The sequence below is a fragment of the Rhinolophus ferrumequinum genome, chromosome 12 (assembly GCF_004115265.2).
Source record: "Rhinolophus ferrumequinum isolate MPI-CBG mRhiFer1 chromosome 12, mRhiFer1_v1.p, whole genome shotgun sequence".
In the NCBI taxonomy this organism is placed as follows: Eukaryota; Metazoa; Chordata; class Mammalia; order Chiroptera; family Rhinolophidae; genus Rhinolophus; species Rhinolophus ferrumequinum.
Genome location: NC_046295.1, coordinates 71,565,038 through 71,590,487, shown reverse-complemented (window position 1 = coordinate 71,590,487; position 25,450 = coordinate 71,565,038). Strand labels below are relative to the sequence as shown.

General features: G+C 36.7%; 1 protein-coding gene across 1 annotated transcript; it reads left to right on the top strand.

Moving 5' to 3' along the window:
- Positions 1 to 23,723, top strand: RAB14 (RAB14, member RAS oncogene family). Its single transcript, XM_033122677.1, has 8 exons — positions 1 to 284; positions 9,480 to 9,538; positions 10,598 to 10,651; positions 11,968 to 12,145; positions 15,773 to 15,839; positions 19,741 to 19,828; positions 20,170 to 20,200; positions 21,436 to 23,723. Exons 2-8 carry the CDS (start codon positions 9,487 to 9,489, stop codon positions 21,611 to 21,613), a joined length of 648 nt encoding a protein of 215 aa, XP_032978568.1. The 5' UTR covers positions 1 to 284; positions 9,480 to 9,486; the 3' UTR covers positions 21,614 to 23,723.
- The last annotated feature ends 1,727 nt before the right edge of the window (positions 23,724 to 25,450 follow it).

The following is a 25,450-nucleotide window of genomic DNA, read 5'->3' as shown; positions in this document are numbered from 1 at the left end:
CCTTCTTTTGTGGTCCGGCCCATTGCGAGGGTGACAGGAAACCCTGTGCAGGGAGCGCCGCCATCTTGGACCTGCCCGAGGAAGATCCTGAGGGAGCCGCCAGAGCAGTCGCCGCTGCCACCGCTACTGCCGCCAGTGCGTCTGCACCCCTTCGGCTCGCCCGCTACCTGCCGGGGCCTCGGCCGACCCCCTCCGCCCCTCTCCCGCTGCTCTCGCACTCCTCTTCCTCGTCCTGACGCCCCCCTCCCTCCCGGAAAGCTGCCCAGCCACCAGCAACCCCCCAGGTAACCCAGGCCTTCCGCAGTGTCCCTCCGGCCGCGGCCTCCTCGCCCGGCTCTCCGATGGCAGGGTGTAGGGACGACAGCGAACCCTGGCCGCGGGCAGGCGGCGCCGCAGGGCCGGCCCTGTCAGGCCACGGCGAGCCCGGGGTCGCCCCGGTGCCCGGCCTTCCGGGACTCCCGTGGGGGGCGAGGGTGTCCCCGCGCTGCGCCCGCCTCAGCCTCCGGTGCTCCTCGCCCAGCGGAGAGCTTCGCGGCGTGCCGGGCAGGGTGTGTTCGGCGGGACTGGGCAGACTGGCCTCGCCGCAGGCCCCTCTCCTGGCTGCGGTTCCCGGAGGCTGCGGACCACCCCCGCGGTAGTTACGCACGCGAGCCGCGCCGCCCTGCAGCCCACGAACCCCAGACGTGGCAGTCCCCGTCCCTTAGGCCGCTCTGGCCCCGAGTACAAAAGGCAGCACCTCGCAACGTCGCCGGCATGTTGGACTGGCGCCGGTGCCCTTGTGGATGTGGGCAGACCGTCTCTGGGCTCGGGCTGGGTGGAGGAGGAGGTCTGGGGGTCGGTGCTTGCGAGGTTCCGGTTTGGGTGAGCCCCTCAAAGGCCCCTGACATGCTCTGAGGCCCTGAGCCCGGATAGCATCGAGAAATAATGAAGATCAAAAGTTTTGGCATTTCGAGGATTGAAGAAGGAACAAGCATGTTTCGATGGTTTTCACTTCACTGTGTGCCAGGCACCGGATTTAGTCGTCTTCGGACAGATTTATTTTAGCTCGTGGTGATAAGTCGAGTTATCTCCATGTTACAAGTGAGGAAACTGAGGCTTGAAGTTGTGATGTGGCTGGTTAACGACGGTGCCGGCAAACTCGCCTCTCCCTCCACGGTGGCTGGTTTTTACTGCACTCGGGTTAGGCTTGGGTTCACAGACACGACCATTTAAAAAGTAGCTACAGCTTGATTGCTTTTTTCCTGTTTTTGCCTTGAATGACAGCTGATGACTCCCTTATAACCCCAAAGTCTGTCGCGTCAGCGACTACACTGCCAGTCCGCATTCTCACTACCCCACAGAGGAGATGGCAAAATTTCCATCCTATATCTGTAGAAGAAACGGGGGGTTGCCAGAGAACAAGTGCTTTCCTGGTGGCCCCACAGAAATTGTTAGAGCCCACATTTGAACTTTTACAAAGTTGGCTGCTCGTTTCATTAACTGTCTCCACCACCTTTTATCTAAATGTGGTTGTCGAGGACAAACCTTGCAATAATCGAGCTCCCACTCCTCCTCACCCCAAGACTTCCCCCAAATGTTTCCTCAGGGTTTTGCTTAGGCCCTGTCACTTGGTCATGCCTTGACAAATGTAGTGTACTTTGACTTTCTAGTTCAGTGACTTTAAGCAAGTTACTTAACCTCTCAGACTCAGTGTCCTTATCTATATCGGGGATAATAGTACCTACATTTTAGAGTTGTGGGGATTAAATGGAATTAAAAGCCTTTCGTATGTTGCTTGGCATATACGTAGTTAAGTGTCCCAATTGCATGTAGTGAGTGTTTTGTGGAAGAAATGAGAGGAGCATGACTTTTGGAGCGTTAGATCTGGGCCTAAATCTTAGCTTTCCCTTTAGTAGTTTATGATCAAGGATATATCACCCCTCTGAGCTCATTCCTTATCTGTAAAATGAGTTTTTACGGTTAGAGATGTTTATAAAGTAGCTGGAGTAATTAGGCACGCAGTAAGTGGCAGTTGCTTTAAAGATGTGAAACCTTAGATTCTAATAACCTAAAAAATTCCTTGGAAATAAAGCTACGTTTTAAAAAGTTTTGCTCGTTATCGTTTATGTTATGCTTTATAGTTGTGTTATGCTTCAACTATGCAACAGAATTTGGGGTGTTCTTACAATTTTTATCAGTATTAAATATCTGCATAATGTTAGTAAGATGTACTATTAGAGGAAACTTTTGGTTAAGACAAATAAAATGTGTTAAAACTAGGGCTATTGTGAGATGTTTAATTTTTTTTAAAAAGCTTGAAATAGTACGTGGTTAAAAATGCCAGGCATGGCTGGAGACAACAGTGTGTAAATAGAAGTATCAAAGATACTGTGCTTTACTTTTTAAAAACTTTCTATTCTAGATAATTTTATACAACATAGAGTAGCATGCTGAGCCTTTACATACCACCTATCAGCCAGTGTCAACAGTGAGCAGTCTTGTGTTATCTATATACACCTTTACCCTCTCCACCAACTTCTTTTGAAGCAAATCTCAGCATAGCATTTCGTCAGTAAATTTTTCACTATTACTAATCTTAACGGTAGTAGGAAGTGCAGGGTTTTTTTGTTTTTGTTTTTTCCTATATACTTTCCTTCTATGAACAGAGATGCTGTACTGGAGTACTTTGTTTCCTATTCATAGCAAGCATACTATCATAGTTAGAAACATTTTGCTCTGCTCTTGACACATTAAGGAGTCCAGTTTTTTTTCTTACATTATTAATTTGTATAAAAGTGTAACATTAAATAACTTGTCAAAAGTGAGTTTTTTAAAGTGTGTTTCAGAAAATGGGTGGGCTGTTTTCAGAGGTTGTAATTCTATTGAGGAAAGGAAACTGACCACTCATTTTGATTAGATTAACTACCGAAAAGTTTTACGTCCACTTGCCTGACAAATCAAGTAGCATTCCACTTTACTGGGTCTATAAGCAAATCAAAATGCTTCTGTTCTTGAGTTCCATGTGGTAAGGACAGTGTGGGGATTTTTTTTTTTTTGGTTTTTTTTTTTTTTTGGATCATTACTATATTGTTAAAGTCCAGCACGAGGCTTTTGATTGCTAGATGCTCAACAAATATGTTTACATTGGAATCTCAAAAGCAGTCTGTCTTGGCTCTGGTGTTCTTAACAAGATGTCTTGCATGTAAAAAAAAAAAACTAATTTCAACAGTAAGGATCAGAATTTAAATCACCTGAAATAGTTAATGGGTTGTTTTTCTCCTGTGTTGTCTTGAGTCAGTTATGTAAAAATTACACAGTAACACCATGTGTTCTGAGGATTAGAATAAAATAGCTATATAACAGTTGTGAAAAGATTAGTCAGACATAGTGCATAAGTTAACACAGTAAGAATCCAAACTATATTCAAAAACAAAACAAAAAAACAGAAAAAATACCCTTGATTATCAGTGTGATTTTTGTTTGTATTTTGAGGCTGATTGGCTTCATATGATGGTCCCTGTATTATTGGTAAATGTAGAGGTAATGTTGGAAATATGAATGGGAGTTCTTTTTGTTCGTTATTTCATTTGTTTTATATCAGAATTGTGTGTAAAATGCTTTTAAAATATTTTAAAAATCCTTTATTTGTTCTACTTTTAATATTTAAGAACAGTACATATTCATACTATCAGAGCAGGGATATATAAAAAAAGTTAATAGTTTTCCCCTTCCCTTTTTCTACTCTCAGACCATGTATTCATTTTTCACAATTTGGGGTGTATCCTCTCCTGTTATATGTATATAGGATTGAGAGAGAGAATGTATGTTTAAAATGGGATATAATATTGCAAAAACCTCTGCAACAGGTTTTTTTTCACAAAATTTTTAACAAAATCATGGATATATTTCCAGTTAATACATATATTTCTAAGTGGTTTTTAAACTATGTGTATATTGTTTCATAGTACAGATGTACTTTATTCAGTCATTTCCCTGTTAATAGGACTATGGTTGTTTCCAGTTTTTTTTGCTGTAAAAACGCTGCATTAAATGCATTTGAACCCGTAACCTTGTGGACTGAAGCTTTTGTTTCTGTAGAGTATTTCTAAGTGAGTTTCTTGGCCAAAGGGTGATTTGGATTATTACTATTTTTTTATTTCTTTACGTGTACATCTTTGTTTTGTATTTATTTTTTATTTATAAATTCAGCACAAAGATCAGTTTCTCTGACCAAGTATAGATTTCTTTTTAAAAAAGATTTTTATTAAAATATAGCTAACATACAATATTATATTAGTTTTAGTGTACACCATAGTTATTCAACATTTATATACCTAAAAAAGTGATTACCATGATAAGTCCAGCAACCATCTGACACCATACCACGCTATCACAATATTATCAACTATATTCTTTATTCTATACTTCATATTGCCATGACTATTTCGTAACTACCAATTTATACTTCTTAATCTCTTCCCCTTTTTTACCCATCTCCCCCCAAAGCTCCTCCCATCTGGCAACCCTCAAAATTTTCCCTGTATCTATGAGTTTGTTTCTGTTTTGTTTGTTCATTTATCTTGTTCTTTAGATTCCACATATAAGTGAAAGCTGAGTTGGATTATTTTTTAACATTTTAAAATGTATACCGATTACTTCTCAAAAATGTTGTGGCAATTCAGACTCCCACAAGCAGAGGGTATGAAAGTGCCTACCTTCACATCTGTACCTGCAAATTTCAAAACTAATCATTTATATGTCTGTATAACTTTATTTGGAAAGGTGTTTGATTCAGTGTATGGAGACCATGCAATTCTGTTTTTGGCACAACAATGATTAAGTGTTTAATATGCATTTAGTAACTTCTCTCTCTCTCTCTCTCTCTCTCTCTCTCTCTCTCTCTCTCTCTCTCTCTCTCTCTCCCTCCCCCCCCTCCCCCTCCTGGAAATACATCTGTGATTTTGTTCAGTGAAAAAAAGCGCATTGTAGAGTTTTATGCAATAGCAAGCCCTAATTTAAAAGTTTATTTCTCATCCTAGCAGTGGAATGTTTCATTTTCAAGAGGTAAGGTTGAGAAATCCCTTGTTAAAGCAATATCAAGCATAGTTAATATTTAAAAGGGGCCACACAACAATTATTAGTGTTTAATTATGCATTTAGTAAACATTTCTCTTGACAGCCAGGAAGTTCAGAGCTAAATTTTACGTGCACTAATAGTAAAACTATTACCCTAAATTTTTGTTGTAATTATCTTTCATCTTTCTGTGATTTTGATTGTTTTGTTTTTATCAGTCTACATATAATACAGTCTACATATAAGGCAGTTTTAATAAGCTACTTTAGAGAAAATCAGGTTCTTTGGAATTAGTCCTGGGTTCAAGTTCCAGCTCTGCTATTTACTAACTTTGTAACACCGGCCAAATGTGAATTTCTCCAAACCTCTGTTTCTTCAGTTTTTACGTGGACATGGTGATTCTGCAATTATGAGAATTAAGTAGGAATTATATAAGACAGCATAAGGAAAAGGAGTGCAGCTCATCACATGGTTTACTCTTAACAAATGTTAGTTCCCTTCAGAAACTTTTGTAGGTAGATGTAATATGAATTATTATTACTGGTATTATTTATCCATATCTACAAGTACTGATAATAGTGCATCCTCTGAATTTAATTTTTAAATACTGCCTTTCAGAATATTAAATGAGAACCCAATGAATGAACTGAGAAAGATTTGTGTCCCAAAGTACAACTATAGAGTTTCATAGATGTACTCACAGGAGGAGACAGGATGGTGTAAATGGTTAAGGGGGGGGTTTAACAGTCAAAACAGTCCTGAGTTCACTAATGATTGACCACTTAGCTGTGTGACCTGGACATGTTACTCACCTGTTCAGCCTTTTCTCATCTGTAACGTAAGGATAATAGTCACTATTTTATAAAAGTAGTGGTAAGAATTAAATGAGAAGGCATGTATTTAGCACATTGCCTGGCATATATGAAGTGCCTAATAAATGGTAATTATAACAGTTGTTTGTTATTTGTTTACAAGTTCATCATGTATTTAATGATGCCTGTTGTCTGAATGTAGTACTTTTTATTTTCTTAAAGACATTAAAGGAGAACTTATGCACATGTGAACTTTACTCAAACGCTTTTTGTAAAACATGGAAGAAAGTGCATTCTAATCATACCAGTAGTTGTGCACAAGTTACAGAATGTTACCAAGGTTTTTCTAATTAGTGCTGAGTGGACTCATGTTTTCAGTGTTTGAATGAGACTAACATTTCTTAAGCCCTTTTTGTTTTTGACTTTTCAGTAAATAAAGCAGAAACACCCGTAAGTAATAAGAGAAAAACTTAAGCATAGTTTAGAATATATTCCTCACCATATCACCTTAACAGTGGCATGTTTCATGTTTAAGAAATGAGGTTGAGAAATCCTTTGTGAAAGCGTTATTAAGCATAGTTAATTTTTAGATGGGGCCACTTGAGTATAGTTCTACTGCAAATACATAAATTTGAGGGTTATCAATAAACTATGGGAGTATATTTAAATTTAACTAGTATCTTATCCTAGAGTAAGAAAAGGAGGACCTTCAATAAGATTGGGGTGATAACTTTGTAAGTTATATGAGTGTCTAATCACTACGTTGTACACCTGAAACTAATATAATATTGTATGTCAGTAATTGAAAAAGATTTTAAATTATTTTAAAATATATATATATTGTTGAAAGAAAGAAAGAAAAGGAGGACCTGTTTTGAGTGTTAGCGGCTACAGTGCTAGGTGTTTTCAGCCTTCCTTGTGTACTGAAATTAGTAAATTTGAGCCATTTTTCTTTAACTCTGCTTTTAGGGTTTTTATTTGTAATTTTAAAGAAACTTGAGCCAGAAAATTGCATGGTGAAGTGGATACAGGGTGCTTTGAAATAGTGATCATTCTCTTTTATTTGAAAATAGTTTGTGTCATTTAATGCTTGGTAATTTTAAAAAACATTTTCAAAATTAGTTATCTCACTAGATATTTAATTAATGAATTAAATTGTGTGGTAATTAGCAAGTACATAAATCATTATAACTAGAACTGGGTTGTAATTTCATGATTAGCCTTTAGAGCATTTCAGGTAAAAATTGATAATGTTAGAAGCCACAGTTTTAACATAATAAAATGGAAGGAAGCAGAGTATGTACAGCTACAACTTTCAGTAACAACAGGGAAAAGAAACAGGAAAATCAGAAGGGGGGAAGAACATGAGAGAAACTGTAATTTAAAGCTGACTGATTACTTTTCCCCAAGTTTGAATGGGGAAAGATGAGGTAAAAATTAATTAGAAGAAAAGAGTCTGGGTCTGGGATGAGTGCAAGTTAAGAAACTATAACCTTGAAATACCATTTTTACTGTGAGAGGTTATTTTTTTCCCTTGTGTTTGGGATCTGGTTCAGAGATCTGGTGAATAATCCAGACCAATTTTAGACTCGGGACCAAGTTTATTCTTAAATGATTTGAGTCCCTAGTGTCTGGAAAAAGGGAATCAAGTTATGATTATCAGAAGCAGAGCTAATCTAACTAGAAAAACCCCCTTTCCTGAAAGAACTGGTTAAGGGAGTTTACTATGATGTCAAAGACTGATTAAAAATGTGTTACAACAAGTCAAGCTGGAATGGGTAGCAGAGCAGCCACTTTTGTAGAATGTAATTTATACAGCTAAGTGAGAAGACTGCATTTTGTGAAGTGATCGTCTAATAATTTACAGCTTTCCCTTTCCTGATAACAATAATTCACTTACTTTAAATATATACTTTTTCTATAGATTAACTTTTATTATATAGAAATTTTATTTGAAATATATAAAGGTGTTAATTTCAGTAAATTAATTTCTCCAATCATACCAAATCTCTAGCTTGTATAATGTGAGAGTTGACTAAAACAGTAAAAACTGGATTAAAAAAATACTGGGAATCCGATTTCCTATTGGGGTTAGACCTTCATATATATAAAGAATTTTTATCTTTGTTTAAACTGAAAACTGGTTTGAGAATAATTTTATTGGAAGTTATTACCAGTATTAGAATTCATCTCTTATTTCTCTGGCACCCAGCACAGTGTCTCACACATTCAAGGCATTCATTTGAATAAATGGAGATGTTTTTTTTTTTTTTTTTAAGATTTTATTGGGGAAGGGGAACAGGACTTTATAACAGTGTGTACTTCCAGGACTTTTTTTCCAGGTCAAGTTTTCCTTTCAATCTTAGTTGTAGAGGGTGCTGTTCAGCTTCAAGTTGTTGTCCTTTCAGTCTTAGTTGTGGAGGGTGCAGCTCAGCTCCAGGTCCAGTTGCCGTTGCTACTTGCAGGGGGCGCAGCCTACCATCCCTTGCGGGAGTCGAACCGGCAACCTTGTGGTTGAGAGGACGCGCTCCAACCAACTGAGCCTTCCGGGAGCTCAGCGGCAGCTCAGCTCAAGGTGCTGTGTTCAATCTTAGTTGCAGGGGGTGGAGCCCACCATCCATTTTGGGACTCGAGGAGTTGAACAGGCAACCTTATGGTTGAGGGCCCACTGGCCCATGTGGGAATTGAACCGGCAGCCTTCAAAGTTAGGAGCATGGAGCTCCAACCACCTAAGCCACTGGGCCGGTCCCCCCCACCCCATTTTTTTAAGTTATTAAAAGTAGGAGACAAATTAGAATTCTTTAGGTTACGTCTATCTGAGGTTAAGGAATGGGTTGTGATCTTTTTGAAATATCTTCTTTTATGTACACTTTCAAATTTTACAACCACGAGTCCTATTTTATGCTATTAATTATTTCTCTCAGCTCCTAAAATAGTACTTAGCCAACATTTTATATATAATCTTCAAATCCTACATTTGGTTGAGCTACATGAAATTGACTTAAAAAAATTTACAAGAATAGTTTCATATGGTTCTAATTTTGACACTTTAGTTTGGAAGTAATATGATTGCTGTTTCTTTGGATGTATGCTAAACATTGATTTAAAGTAGAGTAGAAATGTTATTTTGAGTTTATAAGTCACTTTACTTTTTTAAAACATTCTATTGTAAAATCAAGGCGTTCTGAACAAGTAGGCCATCAGTAATTCACTTTACCAGTTACTAGGGATGGGGCGTTTGGGTCGGGGGGAAAGAAGGGCTAATTGTAATGAAGTTTCGCTTGAATTCGTAACGATTCCCTTATTTGAAATTTTCCAGAGTAACAGTTCTTATTGGATATTTCCAAGTGGGAAATACTGGAATTGTTTTGATATAAATGGTTTCTTACATTTGTGCAGATGATACATGAGAATGTTAAAGGAATGTTCACCCGTGAAAATTTATGCATTTGACCAGTTTGGGGAATGCAGTTTTTTCTCTGACTTGTTGTAACCAACATTTTGTTCATAATCAGTGTGCTTTATTTTATATATTTTTAAAGGATACCAATGATCAGCTTGGGTAACTTGTGTGTGCTTTTCTACTGAAGTAACACAGTTTTCTTTATTTTTAGTGCCACCATGGCAACTGCACCGTACAACTACTCTTACATCTTTAAATATATTATTATTGGTAAGTTTATTTAACTTACACTCTTGTTCTCCAAAGGTTAATATACAAAATATTAACAAAATTGAAGCTCCTTGGATAACATTTATTTTTGCATTAACAATGTACCTTTTGCTTAGTGGCCCTGGATGCTTTTGTAGTACAATTCTGGGTACCCTTTGAAGTAATGTTGGTTGTTCTTGAGGGCTCCTTGAAAGCTTGTTAATCCTGGGAATGAAATTAATTTCCTACATGTTCTGATACATTCCAAAAAATATAATGAAAGCTCTCAGAACTCCCTGTATTCCAAAAATTGATAGAGAACATGGATTCAGAATAATTGTATACTATGTAAAATGTAATATTGGTGGTTTTTTCCTTAAATTGCGAGAAGATTTTGCTCACTTTCAAAGGCAATGCTGTTTACTTAAGTATAGTTGTAAGAGCACAGTTGAAAGTGCACATACTTTTCAGTTATTCTTCACATGAGAACAGTTTGATTTAATGTTGAGCTTATGTGACTATACTGTAATGCTGCTTCCTTCACCAATGGTTAAATTGCTGTAGTACAGAGGTGATATCTGTTCTGTTATTGTTTCCATATAGTGTGTGTTCGTTTCTTCTGTGGAATTACACAAAAAATGAAATAAATATGAGATAAGACGGCATGGCATCTAGTGAAATGGGCTTCCAGAACTTATTTCTGCTTCGTATATTCTGCTGCCCTATTTATCACTCCTAGGAATCTTGATTTTACTCATGGGTTAAGGGAAAGAACAATACAAAACTTTGAAACAGCTCAAAGTAAAAAACACTGTTACAACAATTTCTTAAAAAGCACTACCCAGCAGGTAGCTAATAACATAATTTATAACTATACATTCTGTCACTGCTGAAAGTGGGCAATAGTGAAAAACTGACCTGTAGGATCTTTTGAACTCATTATAAATTAGGGAAATACAACTTTTCTAAGTGTCCCTAAAATTTGTGATATCGTAAGGACAATAGCAGTCATTGCATATAATTATAAGAGTATAAAATTGAGAAATGTAATTGCTACTTGAAACTTTTCTTTTTAAACAGGGGACATGGGAGTAGGAAAATCTTGCTTGCTTCACCAATTTACAGAAAAAAAATGTAAGTTTAATATGGAAGGTAAAACCTTAGTAAATTCTTTATTGTCACTGTTCTATCTTTTACAAAGTGTCATTTTCAGTGTACTCTATGCTTAAATGTAACCTTTCCCTATATATGTACTTTTGTCTTTAGGGAATGATTTTATTTTTAAAAAGGTACAGATAAAAGAAAATATACCCACATGTATAGAGTATTGAGTTTTTATATGCCATATATAATTTGATTTACTTATTTAAATTTTTTTATCTTAAAAATTAATTCTTAAAAATGTATACTATAATGTCATATTTTTTAACTATAATGTGAAATCTTTCTCTGATTTTGTATTATAGAAATTATTAGAGGAAACTAGTTGCTTATATCATCTGTTAACTAAATAATAGATTGGACATATTTAAAATGGAATTTTGTCTATTCATGACTTGATTAAAATTCAAAGTACAGCTCTGTCTTGGGTAGTAGGGGAAGAGGTCATTTTATTTTATGTAACTGATAAACTAAATATAGTTGAAATTGTTTCCGTATAGTTGAAATTATTTCTGTCATTTTTTTTTTCCTTAATATAACATTTTATGAAGCGTCCAGTGGTCTGTTTGTACTTGTACCTAGAGACTGGTGGGTTTAGGCTTCCTGTGGCCTAATAAGGAAAGGACTAATAAACTTGTCCTACTGGATTAGACATAATTCACTTGCCAGTATATATGTATGTTAAATGTGATGATTTTCTTTGAGATATTGGTAATATTTTCCAGGATAAAAATTTGTTTGAATAATAACCCCTAGAGTCCTAAAACCATTGATTTGTTTATATGTAATGATCAGAAGGATAAGTAGTATAATGTTGGTATTATGAAGAGTTTATTTCAATCTTTTAATCAATAGATTATTTCAGATCAGAGGTCAGCAAACAAGAACCTGTGGGCCAAATTCAGTCACTTCCTGTTTTTGTAAATTAAGTTTTATTGGAATGCAACCATGCCCATTTTATGTATTGTTTATGGCTGCTTTTGTGTTTCAACAGCAGAGTTGAATAGTTGTGACAGAGAACTTTTGGCCTTCAGAACTTAAAATATTTATTATTTGGCCCTTTACAGAAGTTTGCTGACCCTTGTTCTAGTCCATTTATGTGAGTTCTTACTTCTGGGTTTTTGCTGACTTTTTTTTTTTTTTTTTAAAGCACTAGCGTTAGTCTATTTATAGCCAACGAGCATTGGTTAGTCATTTGATTGTCCAGTGGATTTTTTTTTCCACTGATCTTAATTTGAAGCTTCCTGGAAGTTGGAATATCATATTATATTTCTTTTCCTTCCTAACAGTTATGGCTGATTGTCCTCACACAATTGGTGTTGAATTTGGTACAAGAATAATTGAAGTTAGTGGCCAAAAAATCAAACTGCAGATTTGGGATACAGCAGGACAGGAGAGGTTTAGGGCTGTTACGCGGAGCTACTACAGAGGAGCTGCAGGAGCGCTTATGGTGTATGATATCACTAGGTAAGAGATGAATGATTTTTCAACCTTCATACTGGAAAAAAGAGATCTACTTGAGGCAGGGCCATTTCTTTTTTATTGATTTAGGAATTCTTTAGTTCGTAACCGTGTGACTGTAATTGTGCTTCTTCAGGTTTTATGGTTCCCTTTAAATTGCTGTGTAAGACTTGACATAACGTGTCGATTTCCTTTTCTGAAAGTGGGTATGACTGAAGAAAAACTTTAGGAGATGCTGGTGGAGCTGACAGAAGAATACAATTCTGAAAAGCAGCATCAGTTGAATTATTTGAGGTGAAATAATATTTTATACCAAACCTTGTTCTTTTCACTTCAGTAGAAAGCAAGCAAGTCTTGAAGAGTTACTCTATTTAGTCTCTGGTGTTAAAGTTTACACCTTTTCAAAATAAAGCCAACCAAGGAATTAAATAGTTGCTAATCCAACATGGTAGTTATTAAAAGTTCTCATGCTTGCATCTGAAAGTGTTTATTAATTCTTTTTTGTCCTAAAATGGACCAAAGAGGTTTACAGTACTTCAGGCAGTGAGATTAAATTTATTTCAACTTAGCTGTTTCTGGAAACTTAAAGCACTTTATTCAAAGTAACAAAACAACTGTAAATGTTTGACTTCGGAAAACATGGAAAATTGTGACACTTCATTAAACTCTGTGCTGTTTGTCTACTATAAGTTGGAAGATGAACTGGATCACCTTTCCTGTTAATGCCAAATGTCAGGTGTTGTGACTGTCTCCCTTTTAGGAGGCAAGGTAGGCATGGGTGAGTGGGACCGAGTGATCATTAGACTTTCAAGCGTATTTCCTTTTGCTTTATGCTGTTTCCTAGAATTGGGTTGTTTCAGGATAAAACTGAGTGAAACAGCGTTAATGCTGTTCATATAGCCAGGTAGTGATCAGTAAATAGTTTCGTGAGAAGACTTTTAAAGAACCTGGCCACCTGTACAGGACATCTTTTTATGAGGGATGCATTCGTATAATTAAAAACTCCATACATTATTAATAAAATAAATATGGCAATGTGTGCTTAAACTATATCAACGTATAGTGTTGTAGTTTGTTTTTTGTTTTTTTATTTTTTTGGTGTGTGTGTGCTTTTTTTCTTTTCTAGCTTTATTGAGATATAATGGACATATAACATTGTGTAAGTTTAAGGTGTACAGTGTGATGATTTGATACATGTATGTTTTGCTTTTAAAAATACCTTTTAAACATAGTAAATACTTTTGGTAAAATGTGTGTATGTTTAAAAGTAATCAAAAGTAATTCTGCTGGAAATGACCCAAAAGTCCATCAACTGATGGATGGATAAACAAATGTGGTATATGCATACACTGGTATAGAACTCAGTTATTAAAAGGAAAGAAATGTTGACACATGCTATACCGTGGATGACCCTCGAAAACATTTTGCTAAGTGAAAGAAGCCAGAAATAAAAGGCCACATGTTGTATGATTCCATTTATATGAAATGTCCAGACTAGGCCAATGCATAGAGATAGAAAGTGGATTGCTAGGGGATGGGGATTGGGTGCTGTAGGGTATGGGGTTTCTTTTTTTTTGCGGGGTGATAGAACTAGAGGGTGGAGATCATTGCACACCTTTGTAAATATTCTTAAAATCACTAATTGTGTACTTTAAAAGGATGGGCTTTATAGTATGTTCATTATATCCCAGTAAACTGTTTACTGAAAAAAAGTACTTTAGGCTTTAGATAGGTGCTTTCTTGACTCAGTGATTCTTCAGAATGACATTGATGTTGCAGCCATGACACTGATTTTTTTCTATTATTATTCTTGACATTTTGCAAACTTCAAAGTCCCTGCTTTAATAATACTTTTTATTCTTGGCATTAACTCTTAATTGTTACAGGGTGCTTTCCTAAATTGACAGCATAGCTTATCATGGCAGTTTGTTTGGCTGTATTATTTGATATATCTAACATCCATGCAAAAGTTAGGGATATTTTAGCACTCTTTTTATTTTTAACACTAGAACCACCAGTTAATGAATATTTGGTGATATTGTAGTTGTAGATTTGAAATTATGATGGTGAATTTTAAATTAATGAAAGTTACCAGAACCATTGGCAGAAGTTATGGTACCTGTAAATAATATAGTTTGTAGTATCTTGATACCACTTACAAAGGATGGGTAGATTTCTCTGTTTACCAAAGTGGTGCCAGTATGTAGTTCATTCTTGCTGCCAGCTTTGACATTTTAAAATTCATCAAAATTAGTATAAATATTTTTTGGACTTGTATTATTTAAGGTTTTGTGCATGAAGTAAGGTATGTTTGTTGTATAAAAGCAAGATATACCAGTACTGCAAATACTGAACCAGTGATAGGGCTTGGCTTTTTAAAAATGACATTTGACCATTGTTTACTTAGAAAATTTGAACATTGGGAAAAAGTTATTTTGATTTATGTGACTGTTTTTTGACATTTAGGTGGCGATTTGTGTATGATATCTAGCACAGTAAAAACAGTCTGAGTAAGAAGTTCTTTTCCATTCCCACTGGGAAAGGATTAAATGTTTGGAATGTCGAATTTTATATGAGCACTGGCAGCTGGAGATTATATTCACAAGGCTGAACTTGAAACACTTTTGAGGGCCCAATGTGTGTAAAAGGTTCTAGGCCTGACTCTGAAATCATTTAAATCTTTGTGGGCTTCTGTTTCCTCACCTATTAAGTAAGTTAAGATGGATTAATGTTCTGTGAGTCTGTATAAATCAGAAACATTCTTAACCTTCACAATTTTATTATTTTGACCCCTTTGGTAAAGTCTGATTAATATTAATATTATACTCTGTGTAATATAGTCAATTGGATTTGTTTGCTATTTCAGGACCTACTTGACTAGTGCAAGTGAACCTATGAGTTTTTAAACTCTTGCTTGGAGAAAATGGAGAAATAGGGCAGTCTGAATCCCAAAATGATTTAGCTGCTGGTAAATAAGAGTACAAAGTTGGGATAAACTCACTCTGATATCTGGGAACTTGAATTTCCAGTCACATATATTAAATGCCTTTTTAAAGCCAGTTTTAATGCAGTTGTAATTAGCTTCCTCTTTAAAGAAAGGTGAATTTTATACCAGCATACTGTGGTGTGACTGTCTTGGTTTCTAATCTGAAAAATTTAAAGACAGATGCAAAAGTGGTTTCCATTGAATGTGTCATTAGTTAGACATTTTGGTACTATTTTGTCTCCGTTTTGTATTTGAAAGTCTGGATGATTTCACAATAATTTTAGGTTTTCAGATTGCAAATTTTGAGTTCAGAATTGTTTTCTGTAAATATTCTATGTTGTTCCTTGCTTGCTTATTGGTTTGTTTATGGGTGTGCTTTTAAATGTAAGCAATTTACTCCTGATATGTATGTAATTAGAGTTGTTGGATATTGAGTTATTTAAAAATAATAGTTTTAGATTTTTTAAAAGTATGTGTTTGCATTTCACAACTGTTATTCTTTAGGGTAACAATCTAGTCAAAGTAAAAATACTTTTTTAGGTCTGTCAATTAAAGTGTTTATTTTAAATATTTATTGAAATATCTTTTTTTCTATTGAAATGACAATTGTTTGTGGCAGTCACAGATATAAACTTTAATTTTTGCAGAAGAAGTACATATAACCACTTAAGCAGCTGGTTGACAGATGCAAGGAATCTCACCAATCCAAATACTGTAAGTTAAATGATATCTACTAAATGGAAAATTTAAGATCTAAGCTAACACAAAAAGGACAGCCATTTGCTAGTGGGATTTTTGTGTTTCGGTGATAAGAGTGAGAGAATCTTTATTTCTTAAATTGACTGAAGAAAACTTAACATTTTTTTCAGTACTCATTACCCCAGGCTTTTGTTCATGTTTGTGGTTAAAAAAAAAAAGAAAGTTATGAAAGGGGTGGTGATCTCATATCAAGTAGAGACTATGAAATCTGAAACTATCATTTTAAAAGGGATCTGTACTAGTTTTGTAAAATGTTACCATTAGAAGAAACTGGGCAAAATTTACGAGCAATTTCTGTATTCTTTCTTACGACTGCAGTTATCTCAATAAAATTTCAATTAAAAATAAAGAGTTCTGCGTGCTTTAAAAGCTTGTTAGCCAAACTGAGAAGATACTGAGATTTTAAAGGCCAGTCACCATGCTAGGCTCTGCAGTTTACAAAGATAAATGTGGGTCCTTGGCCCACAAAAAATTGTAGTCTAGCAGGGAGATTACCTGCGGAAATACAGATAACTAGGCTGAAAAGCAGAGTGAAAAATGAGTTAGAAATAGAGTGAGTGGTGCAGTGCTGGGTGGCCTACAATAAGCATTGCCATCTGGAGAAACCAGCTTTCCAGAGGAGGTGGTGTTTGAGCTGGGAATTTCGGGGTGAGTAACGTTTTAGTAGATGCTATTGAGGGTATTCCAGGGACAAGTGAGGAAAGGCACTCAGCTGTACCTGACTGAACTTCTCGGGAACAAGGCCTGTGTCTCATGTAGCTTTGTACCTCAGCAGCTAGCAGAGGCCTGGTTCAGTAAATATGTAATGAGTGGTAAGATTGGCTTTTATCAGGGAACAGCAATTTAATCATATTGAGAGTAGTTAACATGGTTTGCCTATTATGCCAGGGACTGTGCCTAGAATTTCATATTCATTATCACATTAAACCCACTGCGAACCTACAGATGTATGTTCATAGCAGCTGTATTTGCAATAGCCAAAACCTGAAAGCAGCCTAAATGGCACCGATAGGTGAATGGTTAAACAAGCTGGTACATCCATACAATGGAATACTCCTCAGCCATAGAAAGGAATGAACTATTGATTCATGCAGCGATTTAGATGGATCTCAAGGGCATTATGATGAGTGGAAAAAGTCAGTCTCAAAAGATTATGTACTGTATAATTCCATTTATAAAACATTCTCAAAAGGACAAATTGTGGAAATGGATAACAGATTTGTGGTTGCCAGGGCTTAGCGATGGGGGTAGAAGGGTGTGAGTTGACTATAGAGAGGGCAGCTCCATGCAGTTCTTTTGTGGTGATGGAACAGTTCTGTATCCTGATTGAGATGATGCAAATCTATACCTGCAAGAAAATTGCATAGAATTAACTAAACACACATTAGTGTGTAAAAAACAGGTGAAATCTGATTTAACAGCTGTAGTTTGTACTAAATCAGTTTTCTGGTTTTGAGAGTGTACTAGAAGTATGTAAAGTGCTATGCTGGGGAACCTTGATGAAGGGTACATAGGACCTCTCTACTCTTTTTTGTACACTTCTGTGATTCTATAGTTATTTCAAGTAAAATGTTTAAAAAAAAAAACACTCACTGTAGAGTGTCTTTGAGGAGTATAGTAAAAAATTAGCCATATTCTTCCTGCCTCATTGATGCCTCTTGAAATCTTACTGGATCTTTAGAAGAAAGAAAAATCTCTCGTTTAAGTTCCAGCTCAAATGTTAACATTTTCTATAGCATTGCCTTTGATTCCTATGTGGAAATTATAGCAATCTCCTCTTATCCGCCGGGGATACGTTCCAAGACCCCCAGTAGATGCCTGAAACCACAAATAGTACTGAACCTTATATATACTGTTTTTTCCTATACATACGTGTTCATACCTATGATAGTTTATTTCTAAATTAGGCACAGTAAGAGATCAACAACAATAATAAAACAGAAGTTATAACATTATACTGTAATAAAAGTTACGTGAATGTGGTCTCTCTCAAAATCTTTGTTGTATTGTACTTCCCCTTGTGGTGATGTGTTGACCGTGGGTAACTGCAAATGAAACCATGGCTAGAGGGGGAGCGCTGTGTATACTTTCTCCTGTTGTTGATGGTGTGTTTTGTACCTTCGTCCTGTTAGCATGCCACTTTGTCTCCCCTTTCATGGCGATAAGGAAGCAGTTGGGAAATTCTTCAGGAATTAGGGGAGGAGGCGGTGTTTCCATTCAGCGAACATTTGTTTTGAGTACCTGCTTTATGATGGCCCTGTAGTAGGCTATTATGACTTTCAGTCTTGATTTTTAGGAAAAGAAATTGATTTCTTTTTTTAAGTGTAATTACCTTAGTTTTTGAAAGACTAGTGGACTCATGTGAAAACTTCTTTCCTTCCTCAGTGGTCAGTTGTCCACAATGATTGAAGAATGCTCACTGTTATACTACTTAACTGCCCTTGCTCAGGGTTTACATTCAGGTCAGAAGTTTATTGGACACAATTTTTTGGAAGTGGGAGAGCCAGGGGCTGTAATTTCAACATGAAAAAGTTAATGGTAGAAATCCCTTTTAGTTTAAACCAGGGGTGTCCAAACTTTTTTCACCGTTTTTCACCAAGGGCCATATGCGGTAAAATACACAAAGAGCCGGGCCACTCACTCGAGGTGAAGTACGTATTGCCTCACCTGGTTTATTTAAGTAAACTAAATATATTTTTGGAATTTGCTGCGGGCCAATAAAAAATGGATCCCGCAGGCCGCAGTTTGGACACCCCCGGTTTAAACCATCCATTCCTCAAGTATCTGCATCTGGATTAGTGGTAATCTGTTTGGAAGGGGAAGGAAGGGAGGTGTGATTTACCAGTTGGTGCCAGCTTACATATTTACCAGCTTACATATAGAAACAGTTTATATATAAACCCCACCCCCCGATAAAGTCCAAAGCCCTATTTCCCAAGGCTACCCACTTTTTTTCTTAGAACTTTTCAGAGCTGCCTTTAACTTTGGCCTAAGTTTACTTATATAAAATGATTCCAAAATGGATGCAGTTGTGTGATATTTTGCCTTGGAGCTGAACTCACTGTATGTGTGTCCCCCAGCTCCACTGCCCTTCATGAATACACAAACATTTGTAATCAGTTGCCACAAACTTAGTCCTGCCTAGGGATAGTGTGCGGTCGGACAGTATTTGTCTGAAGGTCCCAGTTTGGGTTTTCTACCTGGGTTCCAATGTCCTCCTTACCACTGACTCACTGACTGACCTTTGACGAGTCCCTTTGCCTCATTTGAGCATTAATTTCCTTACCTGTAGCCTGAAGGAGTTGAACTAGTGGTTTTTAAACTTTTTGAGGGTCCCAGAAACTTTTGAAAATCTGATGAGAACCTTGTCTTCACGGAATGTCCTTGTTTAAAGCATTTTGTGCTTAATTTCAGTGCATTCACAGATCCCTTGGAGCTTGTCCATGAACCCTCAGTAATCTTAGATAAATCTTAATCTTTGGCCTAGATCATATGTGCTTCATGGGCTGTTTTATTTTTGAATGGCTTACGAGCTAAGAGTGGTTTTTACATTTTTAAAGATTAAAAAAAAGCAAAGAAGCACATACAGAGAGACTATATGGGGGCCCAGAAACCTGAAATATATACTCTGCCGTTTACAGAAAGTTTGTGAACCCCGGGCCTAGACGATTGCTGAGATCCCTCTTAATTCTAATGGCTTCATGATTCTATAGTCCTATCTGGTGGATAATTCCTAGTCCTTGGTTTCTTTTTTAGGCCCACAGTGTTTTTTCTATCAAGATTTTAGGATTTCAGAATTTTAAGGATTGATTTAAATGGTTGCTTTTGTTTTAAGATGTCTTTCTTTACACATTAGGTAATAATTCTCATAGGAAATAAAGCAGATTTGGAGGCACAGAGAGATGTTACATATGAAGAAGCCAAACAGTTTGCTGAAGAAAACGGTGGGTTTCTTTTAAGACTTTTAGTGGGGTTTTTTTTTGGGGGGGGGTCACACATGGGAGAATTTCTAAGGAAAGGTGGGGTTTTGATCCTGCAGATTATTTGACAGGTTTTTTATTTATTTTCTTTTAATGGCAAACTGCTTAAATTTCAAGAATGAAGAAACAGCAAAATGTGTTTGAGAATTCATGGGGTAGTACAATTATTCCCTCCATCTCAAACTCATACTATTTCATAAAATACTGAAAGCTGATGGAACACTTTTATTCAGATATTAACTGAAGAGAATGTCTTTGTGGGTTAATTTGAAATATCCTAATCATAGTCTGAATTTTATTTTTAGGTTTATTGTTCCTTGAAGCAAGTGCAAAAACGTAAGTATGGCTAAAATTAGTATATCATTTTCAATCAGATTTCTCTAAGTAGAACCATATATGTGAAACATGTATAATGTATGTATACAGTTGACCTTGAACATGTATTTGAACTTCGTGGGTCCACTCACACGAGGATTTTTTTCAATTGACTGCAGTTCATTTGACTCTCACAGTTCAAACCCGTCTTGTTCAAGGGTCAGCCATGTAGTTGGGAATCCACATGTGCGGACTGTAGTTACACATAGATTTTCAACTGCGAGGGAGATCAGTGCCCTTAACCCCAGTGTTGTTCAAGAGTCAACTGTACATAAAAGCTATAATATGGAAGTGCATAATGCTATGGCAGGAACAACACTAAGCAAACATCCCTTTGCTTCCTGTTTCACATTTCAAAATAATATTTTGTTGCTTTTTACCCAAAAGATGATACCTTGATTATGCCCATTGGTAATCCAGGTTAATAAATAAAATTGTGTTAACATTTCAGAAGTGTGTGACTTTCACAACTGAGGTTGAGTTTGCATCTTGGACTCAATCTTGATCAGCCTGTTCATTTAATACTTCTGATCATGGTAAAAAGCATGACTTAAGGAAATACTCAATGTCTAAGAGTAATCGGAAGCATAATTAACATTTTCTAATTGTTATTCCAAGTCCATTATTGAACCCGACTCCTATCATAGTTCTTCATTTATTAAGCCAAAAATTCCTTGCAGTGGAGAGAAGCTGGCCCATTTTTGTTTAGCCTCATCTCTACTGTTAGTCATAAGAGAACTGAACTGAAGTTGGAACATGGCTAATCATGGAATATGTTACCATCACTAAAAACAGTCCAATTCATGCTTGGCTAATCAGACAATGCAAATCCTGCAATCATGTTTGCATGTTTGAAGATATTTCACTTTTGTTTGGAATACCCTCTATTATTACAGAAATGGCCTCTCTTAACTGTCATATATTAATATATTAGCATTTTAAAGAGTAGAACACACCCCGTTATCCAAATATGGTTTGTAGAAACAGCTCAGTACTTTGTTTATATGCTTTCCACAGGAAATATTTTCCCATGTTGTTCTCTTAGCTCAGTCTTCTGGTAATCTCTTATTAGATGACAGTGGCTAAGTTGAAGACATCATGGCAGTTGACTAAAGGTTAGCAAAAGGTCAGTGTATAATGACTTATCTTTTGTAGAAAACTATGGCTCTCAAATAAAGTTGTCAATTGCCTCTTAGGGGAGAGAACGTAGAAGATGCTTTCCTTGAGGCTGCCAAGAAAATCTATCAGAACATTCAGGATGGAAGCCTGGATCTGAATGCTGCCGAGTCTGGTGTACAACACAAACCTTCAGCTCCGCAGGGAGGCCGACTAACCAGTGAACCCCAACCCCAGAGAGAAGGCTGTGGCTGCTAGTGACCTCTTTGCCATGGCTCTCATTTGACCTTTCACCCCTGTCTGTTGGAAGCAGTACTTTTTACTGCCTCATGTCTTCTGTACATCTTACTGGGTTTAATTACAAAAAAAAGGAAAAAAAAGAAAAACAACTCTGTTGTAAAAACAGTTTAACACAATACTAAACTGCTAAACAACTAGATGTAATCAGGTTATCAAAGGCAAGTAGAGTAATAAATCTCTCCTGCATGGAAAATCTAGACTTTTTCCCCCCGGTTGTCCTCGTGATAGGTATGTCACCAACACATAATTTAAACTGAGCACTGATGCTGGACTCCATGATTTTTACCCCTGCCTCTCTTTGGCTCGGCTTTGTCTCACTATACAGTTTAATTTGACATCTTAAGCCTTTCTCCCCGTCTTTTAACTGTTCACGTATGTCTGTTGTAACCAATAAGTTTATTGCTGTGAAATGACTTCTGATGCTAGAGAAGGGGTTGTATAATTGCTTTTGTTTTGTTATGTCAGATAAATTCCCTTTTGTGGGCGGCATTTTGGTGGCATTTTTCTTGAGGAGGTTTGCTTCTGTCTTAGCCTTGCACAGGGAAAATATCCATTTAGCTTTTTCTTGTGCTTAATTAATAGCTTTATCTCTCTTTTTTTTTTTTACATCATTTTATCCTTTTCTCTTTAGCAGAAAGTAAATATGTATAAAATTTGAAGGAACCGAACTAACATTACATTCTGTGTATATTATTTTAATGAAGAAAATAAATTGATTACTGGCATTGGAACAGTATAAATGACCAGTTTGTACAGTATGACCTCCATGTGACCATGTTATTCCCTTCCATTTCACACAAGGAAATAGACACAACTGCAGTTCACAAGTAATACTGGCTCCACCCTTTGGTGCTGGCAGTGTTTGGGGACATTATGCTGGAAAGAGCTCCTAGAGTGAGAGGATTAACACTAGCAGATTCTCTTCCATCTTTGCACTGTGGCTTACCTGCTGATTTTCTTAACTGTTCTTGTGCAATCAACAGTGTGCTAACCTGCTTTTCTCTTTTTGTAAACGTTTTGCATTACAGGCTGCATTTCTTGCCTTACTGTATAGAAAAAGAAAAAAGGCTGGGTTTATTATTGCACATTTTAAGCTTTTATACCTTTATCTTGGAATGGTGAGATTTTGAACCGACAGCCAGAACCACAGGCCTGCTGTTAAGGGATTTTAAATTGTGCATTTTTGACACTACAGTGAAATAATTGAAGAGATCCCTTGCCTTCTTAGATAAGGGGGCTATTTTATGTCATGTTTGCATAAATTATAAAAGGGAAAGTGTTTTTAACTGTTTCAGTGTTTGTGCTGATACAAAGTAAGTTATTACTTTGCAGTAGATGGTTTGGCCACTGAATACTGTATTGCAAGGGAAAAAATTTTGTTTCTTTAGACAACAAACTTACGTTTCACCAAGTTCTTTACTTCTGTTGATTGATTTCTAATCGAGTTTCTTCAGGCTGGGAATTCAGATGTTATTTGAAGTAGGATAGGTAAACCTTGGTATATTATATGAAAGGCACTCAGCTCAACAGCTGTGTTTAAAATACACATTTTAAAAATCCCTCTTTACAGACACTAAAGTAAAAATATACCTTTCTGGGTTGTAAACGTGGTAATACCCAGAGTATTGTATAGTCAATGTTAAATAAAAGCCAAAACTGGAATGTGCAGTAAATAGGATTTGGTTAATTTGTGGACTCATCTTTATTTTTGTCTTGAACTTTTTAAAAAAGATGTTGCCTGGAGTGCACTGGTACATCCTGTTAGACTTACAGCACCCGTTTGCTCACACTGTTGCATCACAAGGGACTCACCCAGGGACCATGACCTGCGGGGGTGTGTATATATTTACAGAGACAAAACCAACCAACCGCCCATTGGAATGTAAGGCAGCCATCACAAACTAAAGGCGGGCTTGTCGAGGTGCGATCCCTGACGCCCAAAGCCAGTTACAGTGGGTCTCATTGTTTTCGTGACAGGACTTATTCAGACTGCTGTACTCTTCATTTGATGTAACAAAATGCTATTAATCTAAATATTTGTAAATAAAGTACCTGTATCTAGATTAAAGTCGTTTGTATTATTTTCTGAACTATAATAGGATCTCATATTTTCTTCAAGCAAACAAATATTTGACATAAGTTGTCAGTTTTTATTGCAGAATTGTCCTTATTGTATAGCGGCGTATACGGATGTAGCATCTAAATCCACATCACTCGGGAATTGGGCTCCAGTTTCTGTCCTTGTGTTTGGATCACACTTGCTGTGTTTTCAGTCAGCCTTTTTCAAGGTGAGATCAGCACATTTGATGTCTCATAGTGTTCTCCCTGGACTGTTACTTGGGGCCAAATTCTGTTATTTGCAAGCGTAATCCCCTATAATAAACTTGGGTGCTCAAAAATAGAGGAGCAAATTGTCATAACATCTGTGTGCTAAACACTGGGCAAGTGCGCTATGGCGAGAATGTGAAAGTCTTCAGTTTTAATCCATGAGAGCTTCCTGCTTACTGTAGTCGCCGGCTTCTCTGGGTTACTCATTGCCCTCGCATCTATGAGGGGGCCTCCACATTAGTAATTGGGGCTCAGTACTCTATATGTTAGACATTCCAGTAAAAGGTTCAAGTGTTTTCCATGGATAATAAAGTGTCTCATGCAGTAAGCTTGACTTTTTTTGTGGGGAGGGAGGCGGGGATTAGTGATGTTCACATAATACTATTACTAGTTAGAGGTAGTAAAGTTTTTCTGGAAAAATGTCTTCTGGAACCAGATGTTTGGCTTCATACATTGATTACCTTACCTCTCTAATTCCAAGAGACTATAGTTTTGAGAGCTTTTTTGCCCACACATCTGTTGTTTAAAGGGTGATCTTTTTTTAACAGATGTGTGGTTCAGTTCACTATCCTTAAACAGAAAACCTAATGATTACCTTCCATTCCTGTTTATTTGGGAATTAAAGTTCATGTGCCAGTTTCGAAAGAAGATAGTTTACCCTCATTCAGCTCATGGATAGAACAGGAAAATGTGTCCCTGAAGGATTTCAGTAATTGTGAATAGGCCAGGCTTTTAAGCACTTTGCTATGACTTGTGACAATGAAACAAAGGAGAAGGTAAGTACAAAAGAAGCTACCAAATCAATTTTTGTTTTGGAAGTTGATTCCTTCTAGAACTTACTGTGTTAGTTTTATGTCACTTTTTATTTTCTTTGTTGTAACTATGTATCCCATGTCTAAATGGTCCAGTTGTAGCCAAACTACTTTTCAGGAATAGAAAGCTCAGCAGGTGGTGAGGGATTACCACACTGTGACCTCCTGTACTGTAGTAACACCTGCTGTGGGTCAGAAGCTACCCAGGTGTCTAGAGGGGAGTCCTGGGGCAAACTGTCAAACCTAGTACATGTAGCTTCATACTTCACCTATGCCATGGCAATAATTCTACTGCCACACATTTTTAACTGTGACAGTAGTTGCTATTCTTGTTTTTAAAGACATGTATTTGTAGACAGACCATGGAGTTCAGACGTTAATTATAGTACTTCAAAAATTTTAAAGTCTGAACATAATTTGACTTTACCTCTGGGTCAGAGCCTCCAAAGTACAAAGCTCTACTTTTCTGCCAAAGAATATTTCTGGTTGAGAAAAAGCACCTGAAGTGTAGTAGTTCTTTAACAGATTATTTCCAAAGGTGAAATATAATCATCAATAGGTAAAACAAACTTCAACCTCCAGGCAAAAGATGGAAAAACCATTTGAAAGACTGTCATTTCTTAGAATTAAGGTAATTGATGGCTTTACTGTAGAT

What these genes read in the sequence shown, in the direction of transcription:
- RAB14 (XM_033122677.1), top strand. Translation starts at nt 9,487, where the DNA reads ATGGCAACTGCACCGTACAACTACTCTTACATCTTTAAATATATTATT. An exon ending in CCAATTTACAGAAAAAAAAT is followed by an intron (nt 10,652 to 11,967) that starts GTAAGTTTAATA and finishes CCTTCCTAACAG; the next exon opens with TTATGGCTGATTGTCCTCAC. An exon ending in ATCTCACCAATCCAAATACT is followed by an intron (nt 15,840 to 19,740) that starts GTAAGTTAAATG and finishes TTTACACATTAG; the next exon opens with GTAATAATTCTCATAGGAAA.